This window comes from Macaca thibetana, chromosome 14 (genome assembly GCF_024542745.1).
Source record: "Macaca thibetana thibetana isolate TM-01 chromosome 14, ASM2454274v1, whole genome shotgun sequence".
Lineage (NCBI taxonomy): Eukaryota > Metazoa > Chordata > Mammalia > Primates > Cercopithecidae > Macaca > Macaca thibetana.
Window position 1 is genome coordinate 20,901,532 of NC_065591.1, and position 17,507 is coordinate 20,919,038.

At 53.6% G+C, this 17,507-nt stretch overlaps 1 protein-coding gene across 3 annotated transcripts in view; it reads right to left on the minus strand.

Annotated features, from left to right (window-relative positions):
- CD82 (CD82 molecule) overlaps positions 1-17,507 on the minus strand; it is a 59,223-nt gene that overhangs the window by 9,340 nt on the left and 32,376 nt on the right. For all 3 annotated transcript variants that reach the window (XM_050757629.1, XM_050757630.1, XM_050757628.1), the window contains 3 exons: positions 14,110-14,182; positions 9,130-9,254; positions 8,884-8,958 (listed from right to left, as the gene is read on the minus strand). In XM_050757629.1, the coding sequence (XP_050613586.1) occupies positions 8,884-8,958; positions 9,130-9,254; positions 14,110-14,182 (273 nt within the window). The remainder of the gene's footprint in view (positions 1-8,883; positions 8,959-9,129; positions 9,255-14,109; positions 14,183-17,507) is intronic.

Consider the following 17,507-nt stretch of genomic DNA (forward strand, 5'->3'; position numbering starts at 1 on the left):
AACAAAACAAAACAGAAAAGATCCTCCCTCACCCCTTCCCAAGCCCTAAGCCAGCAGCGCCAGCCAGCCGGAGTGTGAGGTCAGTTGCTTTTCTGGCACCTGGCTGCTTGTCCCAGAGCTCCAAAAAAATCTCTTTTTTTTTTTTTTTTTAAAGACAGGGTCTCCCTGTCACCCAGGCTGGAGGGCAGTGGCAGGATCTCAGCTCACTGCAACTTCTACCTCCTGGAGTTAAGCAATCCTCTCACTTCAGCCTCCCAGGTAGCTGGAGCTACAGGCGCGTGTCACCACGCCTGGCTAATTTTTATATTTTTAGTGAAGACAGGGTCTTCCCACGTTGCCCCGGCTGGCCTCGAACTCCTGACCTCAAGTGATCCACCCACCTCGGCCTCCCAATGTGTTGGGATTACAGGCCTGAGACCCCAAGCCTGGCCCAAATCTACATCTTGCCTACACTGATCCTCACCCTGCTCAGGAATTGAGGGTCACTCTCCTTGTGGTGGAGAGCAGCACCTGCTCTCGGCTAACCCCACAGAGAAAACCCTCATGTACAAAGCAGGCAGAAGGGGGGTTTTGAAATAAGTCAGTTGTGCAAAGGGAGGCAAACCCAGAGCCAGCTGAGGGCAGGGCCTCCCTCCGCAATAAGCAGACCTGGGTGGGAGGGGGGCCTCCGAGAGCCAGCCCCTGCCTGGCTCCACCTCGCCTCTCAAACGGACCTTGCCCAGAGGCCTTCCAGGGCACATGCATGGATGGGCTGGTCATGGCAGTGGGAAGCCCCAGGGTGAGGGACTCTAGAAGGCAGGGATGCCAAGGAGAAGGCCACACACCTTCCCACCTTGGTTCCTGAGAAGGAAGAATTGGGAGAAACGGGATAGGTACTTCTAGATGGGGTTTTAGAGCCTGACTCCCAGGGAACCCTGTGGGTGGGGCTTCCTGCAGCTCCCCACAGGCAGCCCTCGAATGAACAGAAAACTCATATCCTGCAGATGGACCTGCAGCCCTGGCTCCTCACTCTTGGTTAAATTAATGCTGGGGCCAGGCATGGTGGCTCATGTCTGTAATCCCAGCACTTTGGGAGGCCGAGGTGGGCGGATCACGAGGTCAGAAGATCGAGACCATCCTGGCTAACATGGTGAAACCCCATCTCTACTAAAAAAAATTACAAAAAATTAGCTGGGCTTGATGGCAAGTGCCTGTAGTCCCAGCTACTTGGGAGGCTGAGACAGAAGAATGGCTTGAACCCGGGAGGTGGAGCTTGCACTGAGCTGAGATTGCACCACTGCACTCCAGCCTGGGTGACAGAGTGAAACTCTATCTCAAGAAAAAAAAAAAAAGAATGCTGAGAAACCAGCCTCCGATGATGCTCCCTGCCCTTCTCTCAATAAAGCTCTCAGCATGATACTTTAAAAAAAAAAAAAAAAAAAAAAAAAACACCTTATACAGAGTTCTGCAATTTACAAAGCTTTCTTGTCAGTAATTAATCACAACACTAATAGTAGTTAACTTTTATCAAATGTTTGTTATGTACCTGGTGCTGTGGTAAGCACTTTAAATGTATTATCTCAACTGCATCTTCACAGCAGACCTATGGCCTAGGTATTCACCCCATTCCCTCATTATAGAGACATAGAAAACAAACCCAGAGAGGTTAATTAACTTGCCCAAGGTCACACAGCCAACATGTGGAAGAAGTGACGTTTGTACCCAGGCTTGGCTGATTTCAGAACCCAGGTTTTTACCTATTAAGCTTTATTGGCATTTAAACCACATGGCCATACCCAGTTTTAACCAGGGCCCAGAAAAGCTAAGTGGTTTGCCTGCGTCACATAGCCTGGGCTGTCTGCCAGCCAATCTGACATCTCAGGTCCACCTCTCAACCCCAATGGGTGGGTGATCCCCATGGTGTGGAAAGGATGGGTTCTCCAGAAGCATCTGTGCAGAAAGCTGCCTCGCCCACATCCTCCCCACCCACCCAGCTTCCTCACGACATGTTGCACTGAGGCTCTGTTTAAACCCCAGCGTGGCTGTCACAGCAGCCTGGACTTCCCTGTTTCTCCCCCAGGCCCCCTGAAACGAGAAGGTGATGGAAGCTGGGTGGTTTCCACCTAGACAGGTGGTTTCCATGGAAACACCACAACATCTTTCAGTCCAGAATGTGGTTGAGGGACACACCTGGGCCACGAGGACCATGGCCACAGGGGCTGGTTCAGCTTGGAGCTGATGCCCTGGGACCCCAACGCTCAGGAGGCCTGTGCTGGGAGTACAGGGAAGTCACCCTGGCAACCAGGTAGCTACTGAGACCAAAAGGACATGGAGGTAGCAGGAGCAGACATTCATGATCTCCCTCCATCCACCCAGGGACCGCTCCACTGTTTCTGCCTGCCCTGCAGAAACCCACTGCTTGGGTGCAACCACCCTTCTATTTCTCCATGGAGCTGGGGAGGCCCCACTCCCTCAATGCCAGAGGCAGGCAAAAGACCTGGGCTGCCACTCAGTGCCATCCACATCGCAGGCACGGTGAGTGGTTCAGAGATGGGCTTGAGATCCACGCTCACACACCTAGCCCTCTTTCCATCCATGTGGTAGGATGAGGACCTGGGCTACCCTCAGGCTCCACGGGGGACAGCCTGCCCGAGAAGGGAGCCAACAGAGGAGGGCAGGGCTGAAGGGTGGAGAGGGACAGCAGCAGCCTTTGGGAACCTGGATACAGCTGAACCTTCTGCTGGCTCTAGCCACTTTCAGTTGAGTCACTGTCACGTGCCATAAAGAGTCCTGCCCAGGGTCAGCTGCATAATTTACACCTAGTGCAAAGTGAAAATGGAGAGCCCCTCGTTTAAAAATTATTAAGAATTTCAGCCGGGCGTGGTGGCTCACACCTGTAATCCCAACACTTTGGGATGTTGAGATGAGCAGATCACTTGAGGTCAGGAGTTTGAGACCAGCCTGGCCAACATGGTGAAACTGCATCTCTACTAAAAACACAAAAATTAGCTGGGCATGGTGGTACGTGCCTGTAGTCCCAGCTACTCGGGAGGCTGAAGCAGGAGGATCACCTGAGCCCAGAAAGTGAAGGTTGCAGTGGGCTAAGAACTCCAGCCTGGGCAACAGAGCGAGACTCTATCTCAAAAAGAAAAAAAAAAAAGAATTTCAATACAGCAACAGCAGAGCATCCTGTGCGATTGCATAGGTTGGATGCCGAGGAAGCCAGCCTTGTCTTCCCTGTCTCCCTCCTCCCCATTTCTCAGAAGAGAAAAGTGAGGCTCAGAATTGGAGCAACTTCCCAAGATCACACAGATAGAAAGCAGCGGAGACATGACCAGATCTTGATCTGTGCAGCTCCAGGGCCCCAGGATCTTAGCCTCGGCAAGCTGCCCGCCGCCTCCCCGTGACCCTGCTGTCCTCTGCGTGGCTCTACTCACGTCCCACCCAAATGCTGCGCTTTGACCTCCCCTTTTAGTGTGAATTTTCACAGTCAGAATTAGGAGAGACCTTTGAATCCAGAAAATCATCCAAATGTAAGAGTCACGCTTTTCTAGGCTCTGCTTAAATGCTCCCTGTGATGGGGAACTCAGTAACTCACACGAGAGCATGTTGCGGAGTTGGGAGGCTCTTGATACAATTTAAGTTCTGCTCAAATGACTTCTACCCACCTGTATTAGTTCACATCCTCCTCCTCTCCCAGCTACCTAAGTCCCAGCTGGGACCACAGGAATAAATCAAATCCCTCTCTTGAAGGACACATCTCATCGAGATACTTGAGACCAGACTACGTCTCCAGGGTAACTTTTCAGGCTTCTGTGCCCGCCTCTTGGGGTGCTGTGCAGACCTCTCACCATGCTCTTTAAGGTGTGAAATCACCCCTTATAATGAGGTACCAATGCATGAATTGGACCCACATCTTCCTGTCCTCTCCAGGTTTCCCACAGGAGATGCTGGCAAATGCTTTGCTAGAATACAGATACACCAGCTCAGAAGCTGCATCCCAGTACCCTGATAGGAAATGAGGGCCCTTGGCCATAAAGGGGGTGGTGGGAGCATTTAGTCTTTGTGACCACCTGTATCTTTCCTGCAAGTCCAGCTGCAAGCCCCATAACTAGCTACCCCAGAATTCGGAGCCAGTGACCAGCATGTGCTTCAGAGATTCTAGCCCAAGTGTCTTTCCATAATCCTTTTCCAGAGGAATGGCCTGGACTCCTCCATTCCCTTCTCAACAGGGAAGAGAAAGGTCACCTCTCCCTGTCCCCAGCTCCAGCTGCCCTTCCTCCCTCTGCCCCATCACAAGAGAACCCCAAGCCTGAGAATCAGGAAGTTCTAATTCAGCAAGCAGACAGCTCACAGAGAACCACACTGTCCCCTAGGAACCTGTCTCGCCACCTGCATCTCACACATGAGAGTATATGCGCACCAGCAATTTGGAGCTTTCAGGGTGAGAGCGAGGAGGACGAGAAGGAAATCACAGTTCCCCTGACCAACATCTCTGGGGAGCTGTCTGACCAGCCACTGCCACTGTTACAGCCCCCACCTCTGGCTCCCAGCCAGGCCAAGTGAGCCCCTTCCCCTCCAATGTCTTCTCCTTAAGCCTGATAGCTCTCAGAGCCTCAGGGGCCTCCCTGGCACAGGTAGGGCCAGCCAAGTGCATCCAGCTCAGCTCCCGCACACCACAGGAAAGGGCAAACTGCATCTGCTTCCTTCTCACCCCTCCCACCCCCACTGTCTAGAGAGAACAAGTCAGAATCCCTGATTGCCTGCACTGGGCATGGCCCAAGAGCTCACCTGTGGATCAGAGGGGCTGGGTAACTTTTCCAAAGCCACACAGCAATCAGCGGCAGAGCCCACACTAAAACATAGGGCCCCTGAATCCCAGAGCTGGGCTCTGCTCACCAGAGGCTGGATAAACAAGCAGATGAGGATCTTAGTGCCACGCCCAAATCCTGGTTCCCACAGCCCTTGCTCTGCTGACAACGAGGGCAGCAGGAACAGCTGCCACCTATTGAGCCCTTACCAGGCCCTCATGAAGTGAATAATGGCAGCAATAATAATAAACACTGGCAACGATGCCAGCAACATCGGCCTCCGGCTGGGCGCCGCACGACACCCTTCTCGTATGTTAGGGCTCTTCATCTCTCAAGTGCTGCGAGGCAGCCCCTGGGGGCTCCAGCTCCAGACAGGATCAGGTTTTAGAAAGGGCCTAGGGGGACAGATCACACCCACCAGTGGGGGCTGGGGTAGCAGCCTGCAATGACTCCCATTTCTATTTCCCCAGGGATGCCCTAATGGGGCAGGCAAAGCCCATACACAGCCTTGCTTCTGTTCAGGTTCAATTTTGCCATCAAATCAGTTGCAAATGCTACTTTTGGTTTTCTTTTTTTTTTTTTTTTTTTTTTGAGACGGAGTCTTGCTCTGTCTCCCAGGCTGTAGTGCAGTGGCGCGATCTCGGCTCACTGCAAGCTCCGCCTCCCGGGTTCACGCCATTCTCCTGCCTCAGCCTCCTGAGTAGCTGGGACTACAGGTGCCCACCACCGTGTCCGGCTAATTTTTTGTATTTTTAGTAGAGACGGGGTTTCACCGTGTTAGCCAGGATGGTCTTGATCTCTTGACCTCGTGATCCGCCCGCCTCGGTCTCCCAAAGTGCTGGGATTACAGGTGTGAGCCACCGCTCCCAGCCTACTTTTGGTTTTCAAAGTGCTTTTCTGGATTTCAGAATTGCAGAGAAGGGACAGTGAGCGGGCCTATATTGTTACTAGTTTGACAAATGAGGAAACTGAGGCACAGGGAGGCTGAGTAGCATGCCCAGAATGTCAGAGCAGTGGTTCCATAGTCGAGACCCTTGGATACCACTCTGCATGTTCATAGAAGTATCACAGTCTGTGTTCACTCCAGCCTGGGTGCTAGGGCAGGGAGAGGCAGGTTTATTCTCAATTTATAGAAGCAGAACCCAAGGCTCCAGAGGTGACATGCCATGCCAAGGTCCCCAACCTCCCCATCGCTGCCCTAAGAACAGTGGCTGCGGGTGGCAGGGGCAGGAAGGACGGAGGGCAGCCCTGGAGACCACAGCAGGGTCGCTCCCACCCACCTGCACAGGAGCCCTATCTCCTTTCAAAAGGCCTTTCTTCCTTAGGTTCAGGCAAGTCCCACCCCCATGCCGAGCCTTGTCTGCCAGAATAAACACCATCAAAAGTATGTTTAGTCTTCCACTGAGATTTACGACGCGTTGGGAAAGAAGAAAGAAATCGTTCATTCCAACTTGGGCAATACAGTGGCATCAGAACTTCTTCAGCAAAGCCAGAAAATGTCCCCCTGCCTTCCAGAAAAGGTGGTGGTGGACGAAAGTGAGGCAGGCTGCGACTAGGGGGTGTGGACTCTGGAGGGGAAGATGGGGGCGGTCGTGCAATGCACAGAGCCTGGCTGGGGTTGGGAAACCCAAATCTCCAAACAAGTCCTGTTCTGGGACTGACAGGACACCTGTGAGTCTAAGCTCATCATCATCAGCCAAGCAGAGTTAACAGCCCACGGGAGGGCAGCACGGTGTACAGGGAGGCATGGGCCTCGGACTCCGAGGGAGCAGGATGGAAATCCCCACTCTGATGCACCAAAGCTGCGTGTGTCAGTGGCCGAAAGTCACTTGCTTTCCTGGGTCTCAGTTTCTTCAAATAGAAAATGTTTGTAAATTTGAAACGTGTATTTCAGCTCACTTTTCTAGCTCAGCTCCTGGCATGTGGTTGGTGCCAACGCGGTGGGTGCCATCTTTATTACTGAGAGATGGTGAATCACACAGACTGCACGAGATCCCTGTAGAGGCGACCAGCTTCTGAGTCATAGAAGCTGGCTCACTGGGGCCTGATTCTAATCCACCCTGTTTATATCACTAACTGGGTACTAAAGAAGCTCCAGTGCCATAGGGCAAAAATGAAGACCTGACCCCACAACCATTTTTCTGGGAAAGGAATTTCCCTCCCTTAACTGCTGGCTTCCTGCCTCATAGCCAAACAAGCTACTTTTCATCTACAAAATCCACTATTTTCCACTTTTGCCTTGACTGCCAGGAAGCTCAGTGCCCAAGTTAGCCCTTAGTTACCAACAGTATCTTGTCTTGTTGAAGTTCTATTAAGTTCTAAGTTCTATTAAGTGTTCGTTGCTGATGTTGATGTTGGTATAGTGTTTTCTCAGTTACCTTCCAAGAGGGATCTCAGGCAACTTGACCTTCAAGTGGTGACGTGCAGGAGCCCAACTGGCTGCCAGCTCTGCCACCCTCACTGGTGGACAAGAACTGGTGGCACTGGAAGCAGGGACCCCAAGGGTCTGCTAGGCCACAGGCCACGTGCAGCAGGGTCTGGGGACAAGTGAACTCAGGAATCGGAGTCAGGGAGCCTAGGCTGACCTTACTTCTTCATCTGCAGGACGGAGATTCTCCCATGACCTTGAGAGGGTCTAGTGAGGATCAGCGAGAGGACTGTCACGTGGTCAACACTGTACTTGGTATATACTGTGCATGAACTCAACTGGAGGGATGGTGGGGGTTAGAGCCACTGTTATCAATGTTGTTATTGCTTTTCATCTCAGAGCATCTGCTTCTCCATCTGTCAACATAAAACCCTGCAGAGCCATTGTGAGGACAAGATGATGTATGGAAAGCTTCTAGAAGATGCCACGTGCACACAGTAGGTGCTTCTTACACAATAACTGTGACTCACAATTAACTGGCTCACCCAACAGCCATTCTTGGCTCCTTTCTCTCTTGTGCCTCTGTCTTTAGAGTCTGAAAGTTTGATACTCACATTCTCAGCCTCCTTTACAACCAGGGGTGACTTTGTAACCCAGTCTGGGGAAGTCTGTTGGAGGGTTTTGTTTTGTTTTTCAGACAGGGTCTCACTCTCTTGCCCCAGGCTCTGTTTCATGGCTCACTGTAGCCTCAACCTCCTGGCCTCAAGTAGCGGGGACCACATGTGCACACCACCATGCCTAGCATTTTAAAACATTTGTTTGTAGAGATGGGGTCTCACCATGTTGCCCAGGCTGGTCTCAAAGCAATCCTCCCACCTCTGCCTCCCTAAGTGTTGGGATTATAGTCATGAGCCATTGCGCCCAACCAGGGCTTGCTTTTCTGATAAAAGGGATGGCAATGTCTGGCACTGCCCACTTCCCCATCTTCCAGCCACAGCAGCACAGACGCCGTGCCTGGTGCTGTGGCAGCCATCTTGGAACGACGAGGTAAGTGTCATAATGCAGGAAAGCCATCCCAGCGAGGATGCTGAACAGCCAGAACCACGGCCTCTGAGCTTCGAAACCAGACTTCCGGGCAAGTCAACCACAGATGTCCTTCAAGTTTAAGCCGCCGTAAGTCTGATATTCTGTTTCTGAAAGCTGAACATCTCCCCTCGGACACAAGACTGATGTTTTTATTAACAGTCTCCTTCTAAACCTCATTTGTGGGTGAGTGGCATGGATTGAATAGTTGCTAAAGTATCTTCATAATAACAAGAATGACATTTATTGAGTACTTATGGTGCCATGTGTTATGTGTTTCACTCAGATAATCTCGAATAATCTTTGTAACCACTCAGAGAGTTCAGTTTTCTTACTGTTTCCATTTTACAGATGGTGGAACAGGCACATAGACGCAAGCAGCTTGCCCAAGGCCACACAGCTAGAAAGCAGTGTGGTCAGGCTGAGATCCAGGCCCGGCAGGCACTGCCCACACCTGCTGCCTTCTCCTCTAACACTCCCCCATTTGATCACAAAGAATAGTGCCCAGAAGGCCGTCCCTGACACCTACTGAGTCTGTCTGTGACAACTGGGGGGGGGCTCCATGTCCATCCCCCACACTCAAGGTCAACCCCCCACATGGCTGGTCCAGCCCAGTGAGGGGGAAGGGAGAGAAGGGCTTACCTTGCCCATGTTGAAGTAGAAGAGGGCCCCGGCCGTCACCTGGGCAATGAGGATCAGGAGCAGGAAGGCAAAGTACTGGGGACACAGAGCAGGCACAAAGTCAGCTGTGGGTCCCCGACCAGGTGCACCCAGCCCGCATGCCTCGGGAGACGCTCTCCACCCGGCGTTACGGCCAGTGACGTGCTCAGGCTGCACTCGGCTGGATGAGAGGAAATGGGCATCAGCTGCGGAGGGATCCGTACTCACCAGCCCCAGCAGACAGCGGACCTCATTGACGGCACCAATGCAGCCCAGGAAGCCCATGAGCATGGTGACTGCCCCCACGCCGATGAAGACGTAGGCCCCCATCCTGAGCGAGCTGGAGGAGGTTTCTAGGGGGAAGAAGAAGCACACTCACTAAGTACAAAATCAGTGGGCCCAGCAGGTATGAACACCTGGCCTAACCGCCCAGGTCTGCTGCCCGATCCCCTCTTTGGAGCCAGGGTGTTGGGGTCAGCTGCATTCCCCTGCTGGCTTCTCACTGCCCAACAGGGAACCAGCTCACCCCCATTCCCACCTGTGTCCCTCCCCCAGTAAACTTGCAATCCGCACCCTCATCCAGCCTAAGCCCCTTCCCGGCTTTATTATTTTCTTCGTAACGCTTCTCAGGATTGAACAGACTACATTTCACTGATTCTTCTTGCTCATTGTCTGCTCTTCCCCTCCACCAAGGACCTGAGGTGCATGAGGGCAGAAGCTTCGCTGTATTCCCAGGAAACCCTCAGCTCGAACAGCGCCTCTGGCAGTGAGGTCCTGGGCACAGTGAGGATCTGCGGAATTGACAGACAAGGGGCTGGCTGCTTCTCCAGGGGCCACGGACGTTAAGATTGCAAGCTGATTTTTAACCCACCTTCCTTCTTGTCCATATAATAACAAACACCAGCCTTTCTTGCCCACTCACTGCGCCTTAGGGGGTTTCTACACGCCGTCTCCAATTCTGACATCACCCTGCCTGGCAGGCACTAGCAGGGCCCTTTCACAGATGAGAAAACTGAGGCTCAGAAAGGCGCATAGGCAAGGGCCTGAGCTGGAATTTGAAAATATGCAAACCTCCAATGCCACACCCTTTCCGCTCAAGCACAGGGCACATGTATTGCTACAGGTGTGATGCATGTTCATTCAGCCAACAAATGTTTACTGGGTGCCCACTTCATGCCAGGCACCGTGCCAGTTGCTGGGGATGCAGAAGAGTGACTAACAAGGTCTGACATTTGGGGGTGGGGAGTGGAGACAAAAAGTACACAATACAGGTTTTCTGGTTGTGTTGGTCGCCATGAAGATACCAAAGCTGACTCATTGCAGAGAACTGCCAGTCGGGGAGAGGGTCGGAATGGGTCGAGGAAGGCCAGCCTGAGCCAGTGACATTTGAGCCAAGACGTGAATGAAGAAGTCAGCCAAGCAAAGATCTGTGGGAAAAGCATTCCAGGAAGGGGGCACAGCAGGTGCAAAGGCCTGAGGAAGGAGGAGCTGGGTGTATTTGAAGATTGGAAAGAAGGCGAGAGAATGGACCAGTGAGAGCAAGAAAGGAGCCCGGGAGGAAATGACGCTTAGGAGGTGCAGGAATGGGCCTGATGGCTAAGACCTTCTTTAGAGTCACCTGTGGACAGGCCCATTCCGGGAGGCGGAGGTCAGGAATCCAGCAGGGGCACTTGGCCAACATTTCCTAAGACACCCAACCCATCACACAGGGTAAAGCTCATGTCATCTCTAGCTCACCAGCATGGGTACGCTGTACCCCCAGCAGAGGACACACCTGGAGGGTGAAGATGCTGGCATCTCCAGAAGGCTAGAGAGCAGTGTGGATCAGAGGAGCCTCTTAGGGATGCAGATGCTTGCGTCCGTTACAACCCGACCAAGATGCTCCCAGCAGAAGGCCAAGGACCTGCGTTTTTAACCTGCGCCCCTAAGCACTGAGGCACAGCCAGGACCAACCCCTTGACCATCAGCAGGGAGAATACAGGCCTGGGGCTGGCCATGACTCCCTGGGGATCCTGGAGAGGCTGAGGTCCCCACCTTGGTCCCCAACAGGCGTTATTGCCCTTAAGGAATAACGATCAAGCTGGAGGATGGGAGGGAGTCTGTGGGATTCAGCTCCGCTTCCTGATTACAGACAGAATGTTCTGGAGCTCAGGAAGAGCTCTGGCCAGCCCACCCTACTCTCAGGCTTCCTCCACCCAGTTCCTCACAGGAGCCCCCCACCTTCCTCAGGGTGAGTGTGGGGACCTCCTGGCACTGAGCCCCAGCCACCAGCGTGCGCAGGGAGAGGCTGTCAATTCCACTTTGCCTAAACTTCCTGGGTTTGGCTTCCAACAATTTCTCCCAGTGACTACTCCCAGAAAAAAGAAACTGGCACTGCCCAGACAGCCACTGTGTGCCAGCCCCAAACAAGGCCCTTTATCCAAAGCATCCTGCCTAATTTCACCAACCGCCCTCTGCGGCTGTACTCACATCCTGATTTGTCTGCAAGGACCCCGAGGCTCAGAGAGGCTAGCAGGCTGTAAGCTGCCTGGCAGGCAAGGCCCAGGGCTGAGACCCCAACTCAGATCCTTTCCCTGGGAGACCAGACGAACTGCGAGGTCTCCGTATCTCAGAACATTTCATTGATGCCTTTCCCTGTTCCCCCAGGATCCCAGGCCTACCCCACATCTGAGCAAGCTGACTTAGGAAGTAGGTGACGGTATGTTCCGGGGTAGGCCATCCACAGGGCATGGCAAAAACAAAACAAAACAAAACACCTTTTAGTCTTCCTGGGCCTAGAAGGGACCAGGAAGGTAGAAAGGAGGTGGCCCAAACAGAAAGGGACGAGGGATCAAGAAAAGTAGATTCTAATCCCAGCTCTGCTGCCAACACGCTCTGACCCTGGCAAGCCATTTTCTATTTCTTTCTCTGTAAAATGGGTCTAAAGCCTGCTACTTGAAGATGGCAAAAGGATTAAATTGTATTATAAAATGTAGCTAACCATCACGTATGTAGGGTTTTTCACTGGTGCCTGTCCTAAACTCTTTTCAGATAAAAACGAGAGGCTCATTTAATTTTCTCACAATAACCACAGAAAGTGCACTCTACTACGATCCTCATTTTATAGGTGAGGAGGCACAGAGAGGTGAAGCAATGTGCTGAGGGTCACACAGCTAGTGGACAGCACAGCCGCGAATCAAACCCCAGCAGTCAGGCTCGAGTCTGCTCTTCACTGCAGAGTGCTTCCTCTTACTAAGGTACTAACCAGTGGCATGTGGCTGCAGAGCCATGTGGTCCAGGGGTTCAAGGCACGGGCCCGGAAGCTAGGCTACCTCATCTGCAGCCAGCTCCCCTACCTGCTTGCTGTGTGCAAGTTACGACGCCTCTCTGTGCTTCAGTTTCCTCCTCTGTAAAATGAGGATAGGAACGCCCAGCCCCATGAACTCAGAGCAGGGATTCAACTCGGCAGGGAAAGAGCTATCCCCAGTTCTGCCCCTCAGCTGCTCCGTGACTCTTAGCAAGTCATTTTCCCCACCTCTGGCCTCAGTTTACACCAGTGCCTAGTGACCCAGCTAGAGGATCAGTGTTTCTGAACCCTGGCTGCCTGGGGAATCCACCTGGGGAACTTTTTAGAGAACACCAGCGCTCAGGCTCCCACGCACACTGACCCACTGACCGTCAGGTCCCTCGGGGCGGGTGGGGCTCGGGCTGAAGCATTTGTAAAATGCACCCTCTACTGCAGACAGTAGACCTTTAAGATCTGGCCAGTTTGAGATTGTCAGACCCGAACAGGGAGGAGGCCAGAGCCGCAGCAGGAAGCTCTCCCCACCCAGCAAGCTCACCCCCACTGCACCAGCCGTGGGGCAGGGCGCAGAGGGCAGAAATGTGGGTGGGCAGGCTGGGCCTCTAGACTTTGCCCTGGGGTGCAGAGCCTGCTGGGTTGGGCCATGACTCAGGAAGTAGACAGTTGGCCTCATGGGGCCAAGGAGGGTGTGTCACACAGGCCAGGAGAGTGTGGGGGGCATGGGTCGCCCACCCACCTTAACCCCAGAATGGAGGGTGAAAGGGGGTAAGACTGAGAGCCCCGGGGTGCATCAGATGTGGCTAGAGTGTGGATCATCCTTGCTTTCCATCTCCTGGAGAGGAGGCCTAGCCCCTGGGGCTGGGGGGACAGATGTGGCCTCTCCATCATCACATCCTAGCCAGGTTCCGCTTTATGTAAATCAAGCAGCTGTCACGGGCCACATTCCAAACCAGCTGCCTTGGGCAGCTGCTGGGAGAAGTGAGCCAAGGCCGCACTCAGCGAGGGGAGTGGCACGGCTGTCCCCTGGGGGCTTCTGCTGTACCTCCCTTCCACCACAGGGAGCCCCTGAGAGGTCAGCGCAGCAGGCCCTGACGGCTTCCTGGAGGAGGCTGAGCAGGCACGGAAGGGCTCTTATTCCTGTAGAAGTGCCTTGGGCCTCTTTTCTTCTGCCTCTAAAGAGTGAGAGAAGGGGTTTCCACACTGTGGCTCACCCTGCCCTGGGCTGCATTTAGGACCAAAGCTCTTGGAGTTCGAGTCCCACACCCACCATTTAGAAGCTGTGTGAACTTCAGCAAGGGACTTAACCTCTCCGAGCCTCTGTTTCTTCATTGGTAAGGCGGGAATAGAAACGTATCTACCTCACAGGGCTGTGGTGGGATTAAGACAGTTTATCGGTACAAACTGCTTGGCACATGAGGAGCATGATAATTGGTGACTGTGCCTGGAACCTTCCTCATCCGTGCACACACCTGACCCACCGAGCTGCTGCCGGGCTCATAGCGAAGCACCACTCACAGCAGGTGCTTCATCAGCCCCCGACTATCTTTCTTACATCTCTATGAAATGGGAGGGACTGTTGTCTACATTCTGCTGGATGGGCAAGTGAAGGAACAGAGAATATAAGAGGCTTTCCTAAGGTCAGGGCCAAGGAAAGGGGCCAGGAAGAGAAAACAAGCCTCCCTCATCTCCAGTGTTCCCCCAGACAACAGCAGCTTTGTTTGGGGAAGAAGAGAAAATTCCTTTTGGAAACCCTTGCAGAGAAGAGCCATGGGCAGTGGTCGGCAGCAGGACTTGGCTACATCCCTGAGGTCAGCGGGAAAAGCAACAGGCATTGAAGCCGAAGCACTGATGGGAACAGCTGTGCCTGCGCCCTGGCCCTCCCTTCTCCAGTGAGCCTGGTTCTGGGGAAGCTGAGGGGTTCTTACGCAGGACAGAGATGAAACTGCTCTTGTCGGCCAGGATCCACACCCCGAAGCCCAGAATCACTGCGCCCAGGATCTGGAAGGAGAATGGAGCTGTTAATGGGGAGCCAAGCCAAGATGGGGTGAGAGCCCTCCCCCGCCAGCTGTCCCTGCAACCCAAGTCAGAGTGGGCAGGGCAGGGGGCCACAGAGGGTACCACCTCTACCCTTCTCCAGCCCAGGGATGTCCAGATGGCCTCAGGTCCCACACCGCAGCAAGCCAGACACCAGGACCCTGGGCAGGGAATCCCTCCTACCTCCCATCTTGCCCGGCTCCACCATGTGTGATTCAGCCGAGCCTCCTGGTGCAGCCTCCTGCCAGGGGCGCCCTTCCTGCCGCATCTCCTGGCCCTTTTCTCAGCTCATCCCCCCCACTCCACCCAGTTCAGGGCCTAGGAGCTTCCCAAAAAAGAAAAGCTCTAAGGAAGACCCTCCGTGGACTTGAACATCAAAGCCCAACTTATCCCCAGGTCTGAACAATGGGGCCACCTGCCACAGGAGCCTTCTCTGACCCCCTCAGGCAAACTCAGGTGCCCCCATTCTGCTGCAACCACTGTCCGGCCCTTCTTAGTCATTCCCACTGGGTCTAACTGCTGTGTTAGTTTATCTGGTTAGACTGAGAGCTCCCTGAGGGCAGGGCTGGTTGGAGACAGCTCTGTATCCTCAGCAGCTCTATAGCACTGGGTGCTAAGCAGCTGGGGGAATGAACGAGCTCATGAACCAAACTGCAAATGCAGGACTAGAAAGGAAAATGAAGGTCAGGCGTGGTGGCTCACGCCTGTAATCCCAACACTTTGTGAGGCCCAGGCAGGAGGATCACTTGAGCCCAGGAGTTTGAGACCAGCCTGGGTAACACAATGAGACCTCGACTCTACAAAAAATTTTAAAAATTAGCCAATGTGGTGGTGCACGCCTGTAGTCCCAGCTACTGGGGAAGCTGAGGAGAGAGGATCACTTGACCCTAGAGAAGTCAAGGCTGCAGTGAACTGTGTTCATGACACGGCACTCCAGCCTGGGTGACAGGGCAAGACCCCCTCCTTCTGCCCCCCCATAAAAGAAAAAATGAATGAGGGGTTACAAAAAAGGATCCCAAGCCCAGGGATTCCCTGTCTCTCTCCCATCTACCAGGGCTGAGCTCATGTCCCCAGGTGGAGTCCCAGCCAAGATCCACCATCCCACAAAGCTGGCGAAGACTGGGCAAGTGCCTGCCATCTGGGCAAAGGTGCAGGTTCCCTTTGGAGGTGGGGGTGGCCCTGTGTCAGTCCACAAGGCTGGCCATTAATGGGGGCCTGGACGGGACCCACCTGGTGGATGACCCATCTTGAAACTCCCACCTGTATCACCAGCCCTGGGTTCCCACCTCAGCCATCATCCCATAATCTCAGGTCTGAGGCCAGCAGCTGCCTTAGAGCCCTGAGCCTGGGGCTGGCCTGGGTGCAGGGTCTCTATCAGTCTCATTCTATCATTATGAAAGACCAGAGCCAGGACCGGCCCAAGGCACAAGGCACCTGCCTCAGGTATAACACATGAGGGAGCATCAAAAACTCAGGAATCAAGAGAAATAATATTTTGCAGCAATCCTTTATTTATTTATTTATTTATTGAGATGGAGTTTCGCTCTTTTTGCCCAGGCTGGAGTGCAATGGCGCGATCTCAGCTCACTGCAACCTCCGCCTCCCGGGTTCAAGCGATTCTCCTGCCTCAGCCTCTTGAGTAGCTGGGATTACAGGCATGCACCAGCATGCCTGGTTAATTTTTGTATTTTTAGTAGAGACGGGGTTTCTCCATGTTGGTCAGGCTGGTCTTGAACTCTCGACCTCAGGTGATCCACCTGCCTCGGCCTCCCAAAGTGCTGGGATTACAGGCATGAGCCACCAAGCCCGGCCATGCAGCAATACTTTAAAAAGAAAATTAAGGGCCAGGTGCGGTGACTCAACCGTAATCCCAGCACGTTGGGAGGCCGAGGCAGGTGGATCACCTGAGGTCAGGAGTTCAAGACCAACCTGGCCAACATGGTGAAACCCCGTCTCTACTAAAAATAAAACAAATTAGCGGGGTGTGGTGGTGGGCGCCTGTAATCCCAGCTACTCAGGAGGCTGAGGCAGGAGAATCACTTGAACTCAGGAAGCGGAGGTTGCAGTGAGCCGAGGTCACCCCATTGCACTCCAGCCTGGGCAACAAGAGTGAGACTCCATCTCACAAAAAAAAATAAAATAAAATAAAAGGCCAAAAATCCATGATTAATGAACGATTAAACTTTGAAATAAAATGTGGACAGTATCAGTATTATTGATGTTTCCTTTTGCCCCAGGGCCCAGGTGGCTCGGTAGGGGTTTGCCTCTCTCCTGTTACCCTTGTACTTGCTGCCTTAAAGACCACTGTGGCTGATGACTACAACCACAAAGGGATAGTGATGACCCCATGTCTGCCCCCCAGTGTCTCCCACCAGAATCATCACTGAGGTATTATATGTCCTCTCCTCTCTCCCAGTGAGACGGGCCTTGTAATTGTCCTCATTTTATACACAGGGAATTTTATATGAGGCCTTGATTTTATCCATCAGGTACTGGAAACCAGATGGTGACAGGTGAGCTGTAGGGATATTTTGGATCCATCCTCGGCCTTCACCCAGAAAGCCAGTCTCGGGACCGAAAAGCCCCTGAGACACTGGGGAGGAGAAGGGTCTGCTGGAAGGTGGGTCCACCTTAATTTGCATAGCTGGGGGAAATGGGGGCTTTCCAGGACCTGGGAGTTTGGTTCCCCAAGACTCCTGCAACCCTACTCAGCCCACCACCACCCCACAGCACAGCGAGGCAGGGGCCAGTTCTCAGGCCCACGTCTGCTCCCTCTGCACCTCAGACCCATGTGGGCAGAGCCCCTGCCCCGTTCCCTCCCGCATTCACAGGGTGGGACAGGAGGGAGGACAGCCCCCACCAAAAGGGAATGGGAGGCAGGACAGAAAATCCCCTCTGGGCACACATAATCCCAGGTAGATCAAAACCCCACACTACTCAGCTGGCTCCTCAGCTTGCCAAGAGGAATCCAGAGAGCAAAGTCCCCAGGGCTACCCGTTCAGTCCCTCTGCAGGTCTGATGACCCCAGCCTGATGGGCAGGTGTGGCTGGATCAGCCACGGGGCTGTGGCAGAGCCAGAGCCTGGCTGGACAGCCTACCAGAATGGGCAAGGCACCATGGCACCCGCTTTTTCTCTGTGAACCAAGACTGGGGCTGTGGGGCAGGCCCCATGTTAATCACTCCCCAGACCTTCTCCAGTCCCCAGATGGGACCCAGCCAGGAGGCAGGACCCTCAGAGCAGAGAGCTTCCTTCCCCAGCATGGCCGCAGCACCAGCGCCTCTGCATTCC